Raw genomic sequence first — 17225 nt, 5'->3', positions numbered from 1 at the left:
CACTAGGAGAATATTTAGAAAATCTTTTTTTGTAGAGTAGGTTAAATTCGATATTCCTCCCGAGTGATACCCTGTGGCATTACAAACATTAAAATGAATGTGTTACTCGTGAACTTCTGTGACAAAATTTATTACCAACTTACGAAACGATCGTTTTCGAAAGACCTTATTTTCCAAACGAAAATAATGAATGAAAGTATTCAGTATAAGGGCTTATATAAACACTAGGAGAATCTTTACAAAATCTTTTTTTTGTAGAGTAGGTTAAATCCGATATTCCTCCCGAGTGATACCCTATTGTCAATAAATAAGAAAAATCGGAATAATCTTGCCTATTCGATTCTTGTACGATTCTTGTAGTTACACCCCTATTACACTTGCGCGCGCCGTCCTTAGACCGGACGAAAGTGAGAATCCACCCCTAAAGTGATAAGACGAATTAGCGGGCCTTTTTAGCCCCCTGTCCCTTAAAAATAATCAAAATCCTTTTAGTTTCAATCTGAAATCAACGCAGACCCATCCGATTGGTGAAAACCCACACAAACCCCGTTTCCCGCGTGTAGAATAGACGAAAACAGACCGCAAAGTGCGAACCTAGCCGACGGTCTACTTAAAGATGTCAATACTCCGAGTTATCGTACAATATTTTCGTCCAAATCGCACTAAAAACATCCGAAATACTTTTTGAATCACAGCGCGCCGAGTCGTGAACATCATGGCAGTGAAACGAGGTAAGATAATGCTAATTTTCCCCCTTTTTATGTGGTATCCAGTGAATTTAGCTCATTTTTGACGTTTCGCAAATTCTGTGCGCGCTGTCAAAAGTTTTTTTTTTTTTGCAAAAACGCATCTATTTGTTTTGCTTCTTTTTTCTCCAGAAATTCGAATTCATTTGTTTTGCTTTCTTTGTTTTCTCCAATAATTCGCATTAATTTGTTTTTCTTACATTTTTCTTCAGAAATTCACATTAATTTGTTTTTTTTTTCAAAAATTCGAATTAATTTGTTTCGCTTTCTTTTTTTCTTCACAAATACGAATTAATTTATTTTGAAAAAGATTTTTTCTGTAAATTTCCCTTCATTTCGGAGTGATATTTTCGTAAGTTTGTCATGCAACACACATGTTGATAAAAATGAAATGATTGACATCCAAATGTATGTAGACAGGCTAGTTAGAATTTATTGCAACAGAGATGGAAACATTTTTAAAAGATCGCAATGGAGTCCTGGTGCCGGACTTTATGTATGCGAGCGAGGTATGGAATTGGAAAAACAATGATGGAAATAGGCTGAATGCTGTCGGAATGCGATCTCTCGGGCGAATGTGCGGTAAAACTATGCATGGTAAACGAATGTCAAGATCCGCGCATTGTGTAAGGCTGATACAAGCAGAATCGACAAACTAAAAAAAAGGGCTGTAGCTCAATCACAAATAACTATTGACGTGTTAATAAGCGACGTGATAACAATGTCTCACCATGGTTGTTTATCGTATTCGCGATCACAATGGAACATCCGTGAACACCTAATATTAAAAGTCAAAATATTTACGTTTCGTGACGTATAATCCTGCTGCGCAATCACATATTTGAATTTCACCGGTGTAAATATGGAAAATATTCCAAAACTGCCATTATTATTTATTTTTTATTTATTTATCACGCTATTGTAATTTATTTTTCACTTTTTGTATTAGATACTCCTTACTATTTTGCAAATGCAATATATTGTATTATTTTTTATAGTAAACGCCGATTTTTTCCAGTGAACTGTATTTATTTACGAGGAAAACAAAAAACAAACCGACACGAGCGTTGACTTAGAGATTACACACGCGTTGACTTATGACTGCGATAACGTAAGCATGTTCATTGTGATGGCTCAAATGCTTAGCTTGTTTTTAAGCACGTCAATAGTTAAATTTATTTCAACAGAGAGGGAAAAATTTTTGAGAAGGGAATATGGAAGTCTAGGCATTTACAGGGCTTATGACCTGTCATTGGCTGGTTTAAGTGGAGGAAATCCAGCCAGTCTGCAAGCATTTGGACATAATCAAACATTGTTGAATTACTACCTGGTAAAAGAAGAAGTATAAAAATTGAGAAATTGTTTTCAGGCGTTGCCTAGTAGGTGATTTGGTTCAGCCGGATGAATCTCACCCACGTGATAAAGGTTTCAGCTCTTTTACTTCACAAAAGTCAACAGATGGAAGAGTTGAGGAAATGTGGATGTTCAAACTTGGGCAGAATGGTGAATGTTACACAGTGTGTAAAGTGGCCACTTAAACCAGCCAATGACAGGTCACAAGCCCTGTAAATGCCTAGACTTCCATATTCCCTTCTCAAAATTTTTTCCCTCTCTGTTGAAATAAATTTAAATATGAACAACTCCCTAGGGAGGAAATCCAGCCAGTCTGCAAGCATTTGGACGTCAATAGTTATTCGTGATTGAGCTACTGGGTTGGTTTGGATATGTACAGCGAACGGACGGTGAAAGAGCAGCATCTCGCGTGTTTCGTATGTAAATACGCGAGATAAAAGTGTTATCTACGGCCACGAGAGCGTTTGAAATATCACCCCAAGGTTCAAATTTTAAATTTCTTCAATTTTATGTGGGCAAAAACCATGCTATGATTATCAACTACGAAGTTAGCTACATTTTATTGCAATACAACGGGCCGTAGGCACTCAGGTCGAGAATTGCAGGCGCAAACCGAAACCGTCCGTTACACGTTTATTGTTGAACTAAAAACCAAACTTTTTTAAAACCAACAATGTTTTGAGTATGTCCAAATGCTTGCAGACTGGCTGGATTTCCTCCCTAGGGACTTATTCATATCTAAATCTATTTCAACAGAGAGGGAAAATATTTTTGAGAAGGGAATATGGAAGTCTAGGCATTTACATCGCTTATGACCTGTCATTGGCTGGTTTAAGCGGCCACTTTACGCACTGTGTAACATTCACCATTCTGACCATGTTCAAGCATTCACTTGGGCAGAATGGTGAATGTTTTCAATTTGCTTCGCAAAAGTCAACAGATGGAAGAGTTGAGGAAATGCGGATGTTCAAATACGGGCAGAACGGTGAATGTTACACAGTGTGTACAGTGGCCACTTAAACCAGCCAATGACAGGTCATAAGCCCTGTAAATGCCTAGAATTCCATATTAACTTCTCAAAAATGTTTTCCTCTCTGTTGAAATAAATTTAAAGCTTTAATCACATTTAATTTTTGTGTTCTCATCAAGAATCGAACCCGGAACCTTCCATGCGTGAGTCAAGCGTCATAATGTTGGGCCACCGGGAGCTGACTGCTTGTTACTTGACCCAATGTCTGCGCAGTAGTTAAATGTGTGAGCTTTACTAATAGTATAATATCGTTTTCTTTTTCTTTATTTTTTAAATATTTTTTCTCTCCTACTATTATCTATTATATATGTGTGGATTTAAATGTGAATATGTAATATTTTATATATATTTTTAAGACACTAAAAGTATAATATATATTTTTTTAAATGTATGTATATTTTTTTAAATTTTTTGTTTTCTTACAATAAACATAATAATAAAACAGAGTATTAAAAAAATAAAGCATAATTACATATCAATGAAATACATATTAATAGAAAAATAGTAAACAAAAAATCCCACAAAGGCATGGCCTGTCCGTGGGTATACAAGAAAATGTTAATGAATTTTTGCTCCTATAATAAATAATGGACAGTTATAATAGTTTTGTATATTACAAGAAAATGTTAATGAATTTTTGCTTCTATAATAAATAATGGACAGTTATAATAAGTTTGTATATTACAAGAAAATGTTAATGAATTTTTGCTTCTATAATAAATAATGGACAGTTATAATAGTTTTGTATAATACAAGAAAATGTTAATGAATTTTTGCTCCTATGAGAAATAATGGACAGTTATAATAGTTTTGAATACCATAAGAAAGAAAAAATAAAATATTCTGTAAAAGATAATAACATTCACAATTCTGCCCATGTTTAGACATCCAAATTTCCTCAACTCTTCCATCTGTTGAATTTTGTGAAGCAAAGGAGCTGAAACCTTTATCACGCGGGTGAGATTCATCCGGCTGAACCAAATCACCTTCTAGGCAACGCCTGAAAACAATTTTCGATTTTTATACTTCTTATTTTACCAGGTAGTTCTAATCCGGCCAGTCTGCAAGCATTTGGACATACTCAAACATTGTTGAATTATTTGTTTGTCGGTAAATAAAGTTACCGTAAAACATTATGACCGATTTCCTTCGAGTACCTATTAGAAAACGCCAAAATTGATGTAGTCAAGTCCATCAGAGATTCAAGAGTTGTTTTGGACTATAAACTGACATACAACGCGCATATAGATAATACAGTCAATAAATCACTGAAATTACTCGGCTTCATTAACAGAATATCCTCTGATTTTACTCATGTCCGTACAATCAAAACTCTTTATTGCTCGGCTGTTCGCCCTCTTCTAGAATATGCCTCCTAGAATAGTGGTCTGGTCCCCGTTCTTTGTGAATCGCATAAATCACATTGAATCAGTCCAACATCGCTCGCTTCCGAAAGTAGCCTGATGCTCGGACTAGAGAGAGGTAATTATTCTTATGCTGATTTAGAGTCAATGTTCAATATTTCTAGTCTGCAAAAACGTGGAACTAATATTGACTCCATATATATGTTCGGCATACTAAATGGTATAATCGATGTGCCATCATTACTGGGACAAGTAAAATTCAATATTCCGACTCGTAGGTTGAGAAACAATGAAGGATTGTTCATCGATCAGCATAGAACAAACTATGGCCTTAATTCTCCCATGACCAGTCTTTGTCGTATTTAACAATACGTTTTGTCATCCAGTGCCAGAAATTGAAGAACATTCAGATAATATTAAAGGTAGGTATCCATTCCATGTTCTTATCCTTTCTCAAATATTTCCCAATCACAAAACTGAATGAAATTCGATTTTCATTTACCGTCCGCCTTTTCGTTTACATTTTGGTCCAGATCTTGTCTCGAGTGTTAACTCGAGAGAAGATCTGGACTTTTTCGGTTTAAGTTTACAAGGATTTAAACGAGCACTAAATAAATAAGTTTGTCAATGCTTTTTTTCTCTTTTTAATGTATTAAACTATCCTTTTATTGTAATATTTAAACCATATAAATTGTATACATGGACAGTGTCCGTTAATAAATAAATATAAATAAATAAATGGATGGTAAAATATAATATTATGGTAAGCTGCGCATAATCGCTTCTGTACACGATTCGCCCCTGCTCTAAGGTTATTTATAGAATTATAGATTATCGAACAGTCCATTAAAATAGACGGAGTCGCCGAAGCTTCACAAGTGTCCTCACGGCCGCTTGCAATTAAATTCTTTATTTAGCGATAATAATTATTAGAATTTAGACAGACGCTGCATACGATTGACCGATTAAGCGCCTTGTGTATTATTAGATGCGTGTAGGGGTATAAATGCATTTTTATTGGACCAAAATAACAATAGCAAGAAAGAAACATGTACGAGGGCGGATTAAAAATGAAGCTACCTTAGTAGGAGAAAAAGGTTTTTTTTCAAAAACCATTTATTTCTCAACATAGTCTCCTTTTACTTCGACACACTTAGTAAGACGATATTCCAACTTGTTTATACCATCTGAATAATACGATTTCGGGAACCTCTCAAAATACGCGTTAGTTTCGGTAATACCTTCTTCGTTTGAGCTGAATCTTTTTCCTGCGAACCATTTTTTCAAGTTTGGAAACAGGAAAAAGTCACTAGGAGCTAAATCTGGACTATAAGGTGGATGATCAACCGATTCGAAGTGTATTTTACGTAATTTTAGCGTCATATCTAATGCTGTGTGAACCGGTGCGTTGTTTCGAAGAAAGAAAACTTTTTTCTTCTTTAAATTGGGTCGTTTTTCCTTAATTGCATCATTCGATTGATCCAATAATGCGCGATAATATTTTCCTGTGATTGTGGATCCATTTTCAAGATAATCGATGATCAATATTCCGAGTGCATCCCAAAATACAGTGGCCATAACCTTGCCAGCCGATTTCACTGCCTTTGCCTTCTTCGGATCATTTCCAAAGCTTCCACCATTGTTTCGATTGATTTTTGGTTTCAGGTGTATAGTGATGCACCCACGTTTCATCGATAGTTATTGATCGACGCCAAAAATCAACAGGATTACACTTTATCATGTCCGAACACCGCTGTGAAGTGGTCTCTCGAACTCGTTTTTGTTCGACACTGAGCAAACGCGGCACCCATCTTGCCGATAGCTTTTTCATGTTCGAATGTTTATGCAAAACGTTAAACAAACACGTTCACATGAGATGTTTACCATTTCAACAATCTCACGCAACTTCACTCGGCGATCGTTCATAACTATATCGAGGATTTTCTTGATATTTTCTTCAGTAACCACCTCTTTTGGCCTTCCTGTTGATGGTATTGTTGCAGTGCTCGTTCGGCCGCGTTTAAATTCAGCAATCCAATATTTGAGCATGTAATCTGACGGAGCAGACTCGCCGTAATGTTTATCGAGCTTTTCTTTTGTCTCTTTCGCCGTTTTCCCTTTCAAATAATAGTGTTTAATCACTGCACGAAGTTCGCTTTTTTCCATTTTTCGAGAAACACAAAGTTGTTTACTTCAAACGGCTACAACAAATTAACTAGTCGATGAATTTGGGTGACATTTTAACAGCTGCCGTTTGACAGATCGCAATTTGGAAAAAAAAAATCTTTTTTGTGTTTATGCTGCCATCTAGCGCTAGGTAGCTTCATTGTAAATCCGCCCTCGTATTTGTCAGTAAAATGTTACAAAAAAAACCTAAAATCACAAAACGCGATAGAAAGCTACATTTTTGGAATGTTGTTTGGACCCATTAGGGGAGTGCGAAACTACGTTTTGCAAGCAAAAAAAGTTGTGCTACCTGCGTAATACGTGAAAAACGGAAAAAAATTTGGACTTTTTTCAGTTTTTGCAGCTGAATTAAAAAACTATGGATTTAATATTTTCTTTTGTCAAATGCACTCATTTCAATTTCACCGGTGTAAATATGGAAAATATTCCAAAACTGCATTTTTATTTATTTATTTATTATTTATCATGCTATTCATTGCATTTAGCTGGCGCCGGCGGTTGGCGAGCCAAATGTCAAGAAAAGCAGTCGCCATGGTAATTGTAGTTTAATTTTCATTTTTTTGTATTCTCTTCTTCTCTGGTCTCAATCCTGGGATTGGCTGGCAGCAATTACATTCATTCTTCTCCTCCATTCCTCCTTGTCTTGTGCGGCTCTTTTGAAGTCAGCATATGATGAGCAGCGCATGTCCTCTAATAGGTCCTCCAGGTACTCTCGGCGTGGGCGTCCCTAGAATTTGTCCCCTCGGTCATCCCCTCCATTATGACATGCAGGAGGCCTTCTTGACGTATTACATGGCCGATCCATCTCGCTCGCCTTTCGGACAAGGTCCTGAGCAGGTGCCTTCCCCCTTCGATTCTTTGGAGAACCTCCTCATTTGTAATGTGGCCTCTCCAGGAAATCCCTAGTAGTCTTCTATAGGACCACATCTCAAAAGCCTCTAGTCTCCGTTTATCTCTTTCGGATAGGCACCATGTCTCGCAGCCATACATCAAGATACTCCATACATAGGTCTTGATTGGGAGTATTCTTAGTTTTAGGTCTAAATTATTTGATTCTATTATTGTTGACCTTTTATTAAATGCAAGTCCAGCTTGATGTATACGGCTGTCGACCTCGCTCTTAGACGTATTAGATACTACTACTACTACTACTACTACCATCACGACATTTCCCCGTAGGGGTAGGCAGAGAGAATGGACCGCCACACACGTCTATCCTGGCATACACTCCTAGCCTCTTCCACATTCATACATCTTGTCATACATGCCCTTCGGTTCTGTCTGCTTTTGACATGACCAGACTTAAGATTTTGGTTTATCTGATCATGCCACGTCACGTATTAGATACTCCTTAATATTTTTCAAATGCAATGTATTGTCTTATTTTTTATGGTAAACGCTGATTTTTCGCCAGTGAGCTGTATTTATTTATGAGGAAAACAAAAAACAAACTGACACGAGCGTTGACTTAGAGATTACACACGCGTCGACTTATGACTGCGATAACTTAAGCATGTTTATTATTGTTAATTGTGATCGCTTCAGTGCTTAGCATGTTTTTAAGCACGTCGACAGTTATTTGTGATTGAGCTACAGATATCTAATCCTGGACCTTTGCCCGAACGGCGCCGATATATTATGTATTCTCATTGTGAAACGTTTTTTGGTTCCAGGTTGGGCAATAGTTGAAAAGGAGGAGTGAAGTGCTGCTCCAAGTGGAGGAAAATGTCTCGCACGGTTTTAGCTTACTGGTTGCTGCTCGCGCACACCATCGCCATAACCGCTCTTCCGCCAATCATCAAGATAGGTAAATATATACTGATGTGCATCATCCGTGAAAATCGTTAACAGTTTGTATTTCGCCACAGAACAATAGATTTTACAGTATGGGGTTATAGGATGGGGAGGATGATGCAAATCTAGTGACTGAAGTTTCGGTCGCGGTTTTGTTACAATATGCAAGCTACGAACGAAACATGGAACTGGCAAAAGAAGGATTAAAGCTCGTAGAAAGCTCTTGGACGAATGTGTGGGAAATCAATATATGACAGGGTTACGAATGCTGAAATCAGAGTCAGGTATAATTGATAATATCAACAAGGGTCCTTGAGATGGTTTGGTCATGTAGAACAAATGAACGACGAAAGAATGGTAAAACAAGTATGTTTGGCGAAAATGAACGGTGACGTGAAACGAGGACCGAGGAAGACGTAACATGATCAGATAAACCAAAATCTTAAGTCTGGTCTTGTTAAAGCAGGCCAAACAAGTGGATATTGCTGTAAATGACATGGCGCGACTGATGTCCGGCTGCTTTAAGCCCACACCGGTGTACAAACTTTATCCTATAATAGGAATCGGTCCACATAACATCAGGAGAAACGTAGCGGCGGACACAGAGAGACGCAAACAGATCCATGACCCTAGAAACCCCTTTACGACCATCGAATGGCTCCTCCGAGACGGGGATCGAGAAGGAGTTTTCACAAAGTCACAGCTGACCTCTGCAGACAAACGCAGGAAAGATCTGTGGAGAGAGGAACTCGGCGATAGGCTCAGGATAATGCCATCCGAAAGCTCAAACATCGCCCACAGTTTGGACTGCCCTACGTGGAAAGTTCTCAATAGATCAAAGACAGGGGTGTCTAGGTGCAAATACAATCAACAGAGGTGGGGTTTTCTGGAGGGAGATGACATGGACTGTGATTGTGGAGAGATGTGGAGGTTGCAGGGTTATTCCAATTTATTTTTCTATAATTCGCCTATACCTATTTATTTTATAAAACTGAAAATACATGTGTGTGTTTATTTTTTTAATTTATTTATTCATTTATTCACAATATACTTATGTTACATTTGAGACATAAATTCCAACTCCGTGGAACCAAAGTCCCGTGTTGAGTTTGTTTGTTTGTCCGTCACATCTCCGAAACGGCGAGTCGTAGCGGCCTGAAAATTGGACATGTCATTTAAGATGCGATTTCAAGGTTAACGTTGCTATTTTCGAGTCAAATTTAAATCGACCTCTACTCGATAAAGACTCAAACTTTATATGGATGCCTAGTGCGGCCCCGATATATTGCCCGTAATCAACTGTCATTATCAACTGTAAACATACTTTAATTCACAAATTTATCTCCTTAATAGAGAAAAAATAGTATCTGATTAAAATATGTTGATATAAGGAAAGTTTTTAAGCAACATAATACACGTGTCGGGACAATAAATGCCAAAAATCAATGTAAATCATGGGAAAATATTGGAAATCAATTACCTGTGAAAACTGACTCCTTTAACAGCTTTGACGCTCCTACTGCTGCAACCAAACATACTGCAATTCACCATAGTTGATTTTTATTTATTATTTATTTTAACGTAAATATCCAAATTATTTACAAACAAAGCCAAGCACAGCGACAAAAGCATCCGATCAAACCATTATGCGTATGTTGTCAAATAAAACAAAATGGCTGCCAATTTGTTGCTAACCAACATCGCTTGCGTTCTATGAAACACAGTGATATTGTTGACGCATTATTACTCTGAGGGTTGTTAGTGATCTTTGCCTGAACGGCGACGATATATCGATTCTTGTAATTCATGCAAGACTCATGTGACATCACAGCCACAAGGGTTAATGTTTTGAATTGATTTTAGGTGCAATATTTTCCGAAGACATGAAGGGGTGCAGCGAAGAGTTGGCTTTTAAGTACGCAGTCTATCGAATCAATAAGGACCGTACTCTGCTCCCGCACTCCACCCTAGTGTACGATATACAGTATGTTCCTAAGGGAGACTCCTTCCGCACTACTAAAAAAGGTATTTAAAACAATACATAAAAGATTTTAAGATTTATATTCAGAATATGTAAACCTTTTAAATCTGTATCATCGATATTTTGTTTATAATGGGTTTTTCAATAAGGGCGGGTAGATGTTGAAATTAAATAAAACAAGTTGTGTGTGAGGTATTACCAAAATTCTTGTTTTATTTGAAAGGTCCATATGTGCCATTTAGTGTGAAATATGACATCGTTTAAATGCCCGTCTCGGCTTCTTACAGTAGCACGGATCCGAGTGGCCCAATTTTCAATGACTCTTCCGCGTAGATCCGGCTGAATTTAAGCAGTGGCCTGTGTTATGTTCACCTTTAGGGCATCGGTCGATTGTGGTTTATTTGCATAGACCTGTGACTTTAAGAAACCCCACAAGAAAAAGTCTAGCGGGGTCACATGACCTTGGTGGCCAATTCAGATCACCCCTGCGAGAGATAACCTTACCCTCAAATCGTTCATGCAGAATGTCAATCGTGGGGCTCGCTATGTGGCACGTGGCGCCGTCCTGCTGGAACTACATGTCATCTAGGTCCATATGGTTCAATTTGGGACACAAGAAATTGGTTATCATCGTTCTGTAGCGCTCGCCGTTGACGGTGACCGCTTCACCAACGTCGTTTTCGAAAAAATACGGACCAATGACGCCGCTTGGCCCAAAATCCACATCAAACGGTAACTTTTTGAGGATGCATTATCACCTGGTGAACCTCGCGTGGGTTGGTGTCGTTCCATATACGGCCATTTTGCTTGTTAACACAGCCATTCATCCAAAAATGCGTCTCGTCGCTAAAAAGGATCTTTCGGCAAAAATTGGGGTCGTCTTCCAAACGATTCAAAACTCAATCAGTAAACAAGCGGCATTGTCTATGATCGTGAACTTTGAGCTCATGGGTCAGTTACGTTACTCCTGGTCTTGTACGGGTGTAGGCTTAAATCCCGACGTAATATTCGCCAAGTTGAAGTCTGCGAAAGGCCGAGTTCTTGTGCACGGCGAGGAATCGACTGCCTCGGGTTCTGCTGTACACTTTCACGAACTTATTACACGATATTGCATTTCTTGAACGTACGGGTGTTGGCTGATTGATTGCCGAACCAGTCGTCTATTTGACCAGCAAACGTTGAAGAGTTGACTGTGAAGGGCCACCACGTCTACCGTAAAATGGGCACAATGCGCTCAACGTTTGCACTGACGAACACTCATTTTCATAATAAAATATTATCATTTAAACGTGCCGTTGAATTGTGTTACTTGCCATGGATACTTGGTATAAGTAACTGAATAATAAAAAAAATATTTGACGGATGTCATCAAAACAAATTGGCCGCCACGGGCCGTCAAAATATCTACCGGCGCCAATTGAAAAGCCCTTTACAATTCATTAGTTCGTAGTAATTTGGATCTGTAGTCTGGTCACCACATTACATAACTTACATTAATTTAATTTAATCTGTGCAAAACAAAATTCTTCGTATCCTAACATTTTAATGTAACTCAGTTCAGTCTTATGATCAGCGCCTAGAATACTTTGGTCTAGATAAGTTGGAATTTAGGAGACAGATTTTATACTTGATATATCTTTATAAATTAATTAATTGTAATGTTGATTTTACATTTTGTTTAGAGAATGTACCCCTGAACGTCTCCAGTCGGCGATTGAGATTGTGCACAACATTTTATCTTCCAACTTCAATAATAATATGGTGCATTTTAATGCATTATCACGTATGTTAAGATTGTATAATGATGTATTTAACGATACATTCAATAATTATTACAGGAAAACTGTAACGCAATTTATAAAATCAAATAGTCACTTATGTTAGTTAGGTAAAATAATAAGTAATCAGAGATTTAGGAGTTGTTTTGGACTATAAACTGACATAAAACGAGCATATGAATAATACAGTAAATAAATCACCGAAATTACTTGGCTTCATTAACAGAATATCCTCTGATTTTACTCATGTCCGTACAATCAAAACTCTTTATTGCTCGACTGTTCGCCCTCTTCTAGAATATGCCTCCTAGAATAGTGGTCTGGTCTCCATTCTATGTGAATCGCATGAATCAAATTGAATCAATCCAACATCGCTCGCTCCGAAAAGTAGCGTGGATGCTCGGACTTGAGAGAGGTAATTATCCTTATGCTGATATAGAGTCAATGTTCAATATTTCTAGTCTACTAAGACGTAGAACTAATATTGACTCCATATATATGTTCGGCATACTAAATGGTATAATCGATGTTCTATCATTACTGGGACAAGTAAAATTTCATATTCCGACTCGTAGGTTCAGAAACAATTAAAGACTGCTCATTGATCAGCGTAGAACAAACTATGGTCTTAATTTTCCAATGATCCGTTTTTGTCGTACTGTTAACTCGAGACAAGAACATCTGGACCTTTTTCGGTTTAAGTTTACAGCGACCAAAACGAGCACCAAATAAATAGTCCAGATCTTGTCTCGATGTCCCTTAAGTTGGTCAACGCTTCCCTTTTTAACTTTCTTTTATCGTAATATTAAAACCCTATGAATTGTATTAATGGACAATGCCCGTTAATAAATAAATGAGATTATTTGATCTAAGATGACAATGCTATTGTTTTCAGCCTGTTTGCAAGTCCAAGGGGGCGCCATCGCGCTGTTCGGCCCCCCGTCCCCGGCGCTGGGGGCGGCCGTGCAGGCGCTCTGCGAGGCGCTCGACCTGCCGCACCTCGAGGCCGGGCCGGAGCACCTCCAGCCGCGCGAGTTCTCCGTCAACTTGCACCCGTCGCGGCCCCTGGTCGGCCGGGCCTTCGCCGACCTCGTCGCGCACCTCAACTGGACGCGGGCGGCCTTGCTGATAGAGGACGCGGGCAGCAGTAAGTATGAGATCGATAGACACTGACAAGGTCTTTTTTAAGAGGATGCACGGTCTGACTTTTCGTCATACAAACGTATTTTCTCATGTATGGATGGGTGCGTTAGGGTGGGCCGATATTTTTTTTCCGAATTTTGTAATGAAAGGGGTTTAAAAAGTTGCCAGTAGTGACGTCATGAAACGGTTAGCGTTCTTACTTTCACTGACCACGGTAAGTTGTATTTCTCCAGCCAATAACAAAACTTACAAGAATCTATGGAATATTGCTTTGATTACTTCATTTAGTTGATCGTAATTTGCTCATTTCTATTTTATGGTTGTTTTTACGAACGTTTCCCTTTAGAAAAACCTAGAAAGTTGACATAATCTCTGGTTGAAAAAGGAGTATAATGAAAATTATACTCATTTTTTTTTCTAGAAATACTGCAAGGATAAAAAAAACAGGATGGGATCACATTTCATGTGTAATTAGCAAATGCATGTGTAAGTGGCAAATGCACTAGTTAAAAATTTAATTGTTTTTCCATCTGTCAGATTGTCGAAAAAAACAAAATGGATATATCGTTAGTGTAGCCAGGGTAGTAAATTTTGCTACCCTACTTTGCTCATCTAATGAAAGAACTAATACAAATTAAAACTCAGATTAAACAACGTCGTGGTGAACATTTGCCCAACATTATCGTTAAAACATAAAATATTAATTAACATGATATAAAAATCTCCGTTTTATGTAAAATAAAATTTGTTTTATATTTTACGTTCAAAGTTCATTAATTCAATTACTTTTATTAAATGACCCTTTACTTATCTACTCTGTTGTGTCAATCGATGTTTCCGCGTGCACAAGAAAAAGTCCGATGTATTCAAATATGATTCTACGCTCCTTCTGGACTATTCTTAATTGTTTGGTTGAATGTCTCTCAAATGTTCCATTTGCTTCTAGATATATTTCGCTTCCAAGGAATAAGCTCCACGGCCGACCTGTACATCCGCCGCTGCGACGGCCCGTCGTCCTACCGCGCCGTCCTGTCGGAGCTGCGAGCCAAGCACATCACGAACATAATCGTGGATACCGACACGGCTCACATACAGAAGCTGTTCAGAGCGGTGAGTTTTCTCATAGTTTCTCAGAGTTTCCTCAGCAGACACTTTTTCTCATAGGATTTATTTATTTAACACTTTATATACAAATACATGAATTGAACTGATGGATGACTTTGTGTACCTCGGCTCGCTTATATCCAACAACGGCAGTTGCAGGCCTGAGATTGGTCGCAGGATTCAAATGGCCAAAGAAGAAAAGAACCGTTTGGAGAAGATTTGGCGAGATCGAGGTATATCAATAAACACAAAAAAGCGGTTGATGGAAGCCCTGGTATTCTCCGCTTTCCTATAAGGGGCTGAAACGTGGACAATGTGTGCCTACGAGAGGAAGAGGATCGATGCATTCGAGATGTGGTGTTGGAGAAGGCTGCTGCGTGTGCCTTGGACAGCCAGAAAGACGAATGCATCGATACTGGAAGAGCTCCATATTACAACTCGTCTGTCAGTGGTGTGTTTGAGAAAGATACTGTCTTTCTTTGGACATATTGCTAGACGCGGGTTGTGTAAAAAATAAGGTTCCCAACTCTGTAAACTCGCCGCGCGAAATTCTAGACGAAATCCGGCAACACCGCTATGTGCGCTGGTTCCCCCACTCTAGATCTTGCCTTATTAAAACTCGCTGCGACGTTCAGTGCCGGGCTGACAGCTAACAGCGATGGAACACCTGATCGCCGTCACCGTCAGGTGCGAAATTCGTTCAGTAATTCGTTACCACCGGTTGATATTCATAGGCAGTTGTATGAAGTTTATGGGGAAGCTTGTATCAGCGTTCAACACGTCCGCAAATGATGTAGGGAGTTCTCCGATGGGCGCATAGACATCCACGATGAGCAAGTGACGAAGTTGTGACGAAGATTGAGCGAATTCTGTTGGAAGATCGGAGTATAACGATTCGGGAACTGGCTACCGCCGGAGAGAAATCGCCGGAGAGGAAGACTGACGAAAGGCGTTAGACTGCACCACGACAATGCGCGCCCGCACGTCTCTCGCCAAACCAAGAATTTAATCGAAAATTTTGGCTGGGATCTCGTTGAACAGCCCTGATCTTGCACCGAGTGACTTCCACTTGTTTCCAAAATTAAAGCAACACTCGGGTGGACAACGTTTCGAGACTGATGAAAGAGTGCAGGAAGCGGTCACCAAATTCCTCCACGGACTTCTTTGGAGCTGGATTCCAAAAGTGAGTTAGTCGTCAACAAAAATGCGTTGAAAAATCTGGTGATTATGTTGAAAAATAGTTGAAAAATTAAGCTTTCCAATGATGTATTTTTCAGTTCAAATAAAAAATGTCTTAAACCTGAAAAAAATTTGAGTACCTTATTTTTTACACAACCCTCGTAGCATTTTAGTTGGGATACGGTACCCGGTACCCTCCCAGGGATTTTTTTCACCTTCAGGTTCGGAAAGGTTACATAATGAACTTAACTTAATATTTGGGAATTTTGACCAATGAACCTGATGATCTAATTCAGTACGCTCAAAAAACATAAATAATTATCACTTTTACAGATTCTCCAACTGCAGATGAATAACCACCGGTATCACTACCTATTTGCATCATTTGTAAGTATTTTCTTTTACCAATTAACTCTTTTTACTTACAGTAAAACCCCCTGTTTTACGTTTTTTAAGAGAACAACAAAAACAGTGGAAAACTGAGAAAAACGTTTAAGTGAGGAAATGGAAAATTGTAAAAACTATCGTAATTGCGGATTATTCAAATTTACCTATGATTTTATTAAAAATATTTTGTATTTTTTCAATCAATACTACAATGTGGTTTTTTTCTTCTACTTCTTTTCCACATCCGCTCCTAAGTGGAACATGTGGACATCACCAGTTGCCTCCGGGAGACCCTATCGCCAGCCAGCACTCTCGCTTCTTACCATGTCAATCCAACGCCCCTTAATTCCGCCGAATAAAGTCTAAAGATCGTTATTGACGGCCTTCCAGGACGGCGTGATCCCGCAGGTTTAAAGAAGAGGCAACTTGGGTTTAGGTTCCCTGACGCATGCGCAGCACGTGGCCAAGCCAGGTTCACCACCGCATTCTCTGGAGGCTGCTGCGTCCGTTCTCGGACTTCAATGTTAGTTATAAAATCGAACCACCTTATACCTAATATTCTTCTCAAGCACTTGCTCTCAACACTCAGAAGTTTGGTGTTTTGAGCTTTGGTAAGGTGCCAAGATTCGCACCCATATAGGAGAACTGGCATTATACAAGAGTTGAATAATCGGCATTTCGTTTTGACCAAATATAAACTAGAGTTCTATACAACACGCATCATGTTAAAGGTTGCTCCAGCAATTCCTAGGCGGGTTGCGAGCTCTTTATGCATGCTTCCATCCTCAGTTATGTGTACTCCCAAGTATTTAAAGCTGTCCACTTTCTCGTGATTTTTTCATTGAATTAAAAAAAACATTTTCATATAATTTGATGTAGGTACTTAACCTTAAAAACACGAAAATAAACATTTGATTTTCATAAAATGCATACAATATTTTTTTCCCTATATATTGGAAAATTTTATTTATATGGCATCACTTTTTTTAGTATGGCACTACAGAATTTCAACTGTCATTTACATCGCGGCAAAACTGTTTCACACTTTTATGATAACTGTTTAAACTATCTTCTTTCCATATTATGTTTGAAACTTCAAATAATAATATTTCTATTGCCAAATTTCAAACTTTCTGCGTCGTAATTTATTGATTTAAAGACTTTATTCTTCCTAAACAT

The 17225-nt window shown here is 38.5% G+C and overlaps 1 protein-coding gene across 1 annotated transcript in view; it reads left to right on the top strand.

Moving 5' to 3' along the window:
- Positions 1-422: 422 nt before the first annotated feature.
- Positions 423-17225, top strand: part of LOC148272327 (glutamate receptor ionotropic, kainate 2) — a 42116-nt gene continuing 25313 nt past the window's right edge. Inside the window, exons 1-6 of the mRNA XM_088240199.1 lie at positions 423-731; positions 8354-8487; positions 10338-10499; positions 13129-13380; positions 14323-14486; positions 15993-16046. Coding sequence (XP_088096325.1) covers positions 8406-8487; positions 10338-10499; positions 13129-13380; positions 14323-14486; positions 15993-16046 — 714 coding nt within the window. The 5' untranslated portion in view covers positions 423-731; positions 8354-8405. The remainder of the gene's footprint in view (positions 732-8353; positions 8488-10337; positions 10500-13128; positions 13381-14322; positions 14487-15992; positions 16047-17225) is intronic.

Source organism: Micrasema longulum, unplaced genomic scaffold, assembly GCF_059751315.1.
Source record: "Micrasema longulum isolate JH-2025_06_02 unplaced genomic scaffold, ASM5975131v1 h1tg002377l, whole genome shotgun sequence".
Taxonomy (NCBI): Eukaryota; Metazoa; Arthropoda; class Insecta; order Trichoptera; family Brachycentridae; genus Micrasema; species Micrasema longulum.
The sequence above is the reverse complement of the archived record's forward strand: the minus strand, read 5'-3'. Positions and strand labels throughout refer to the sequence as shown.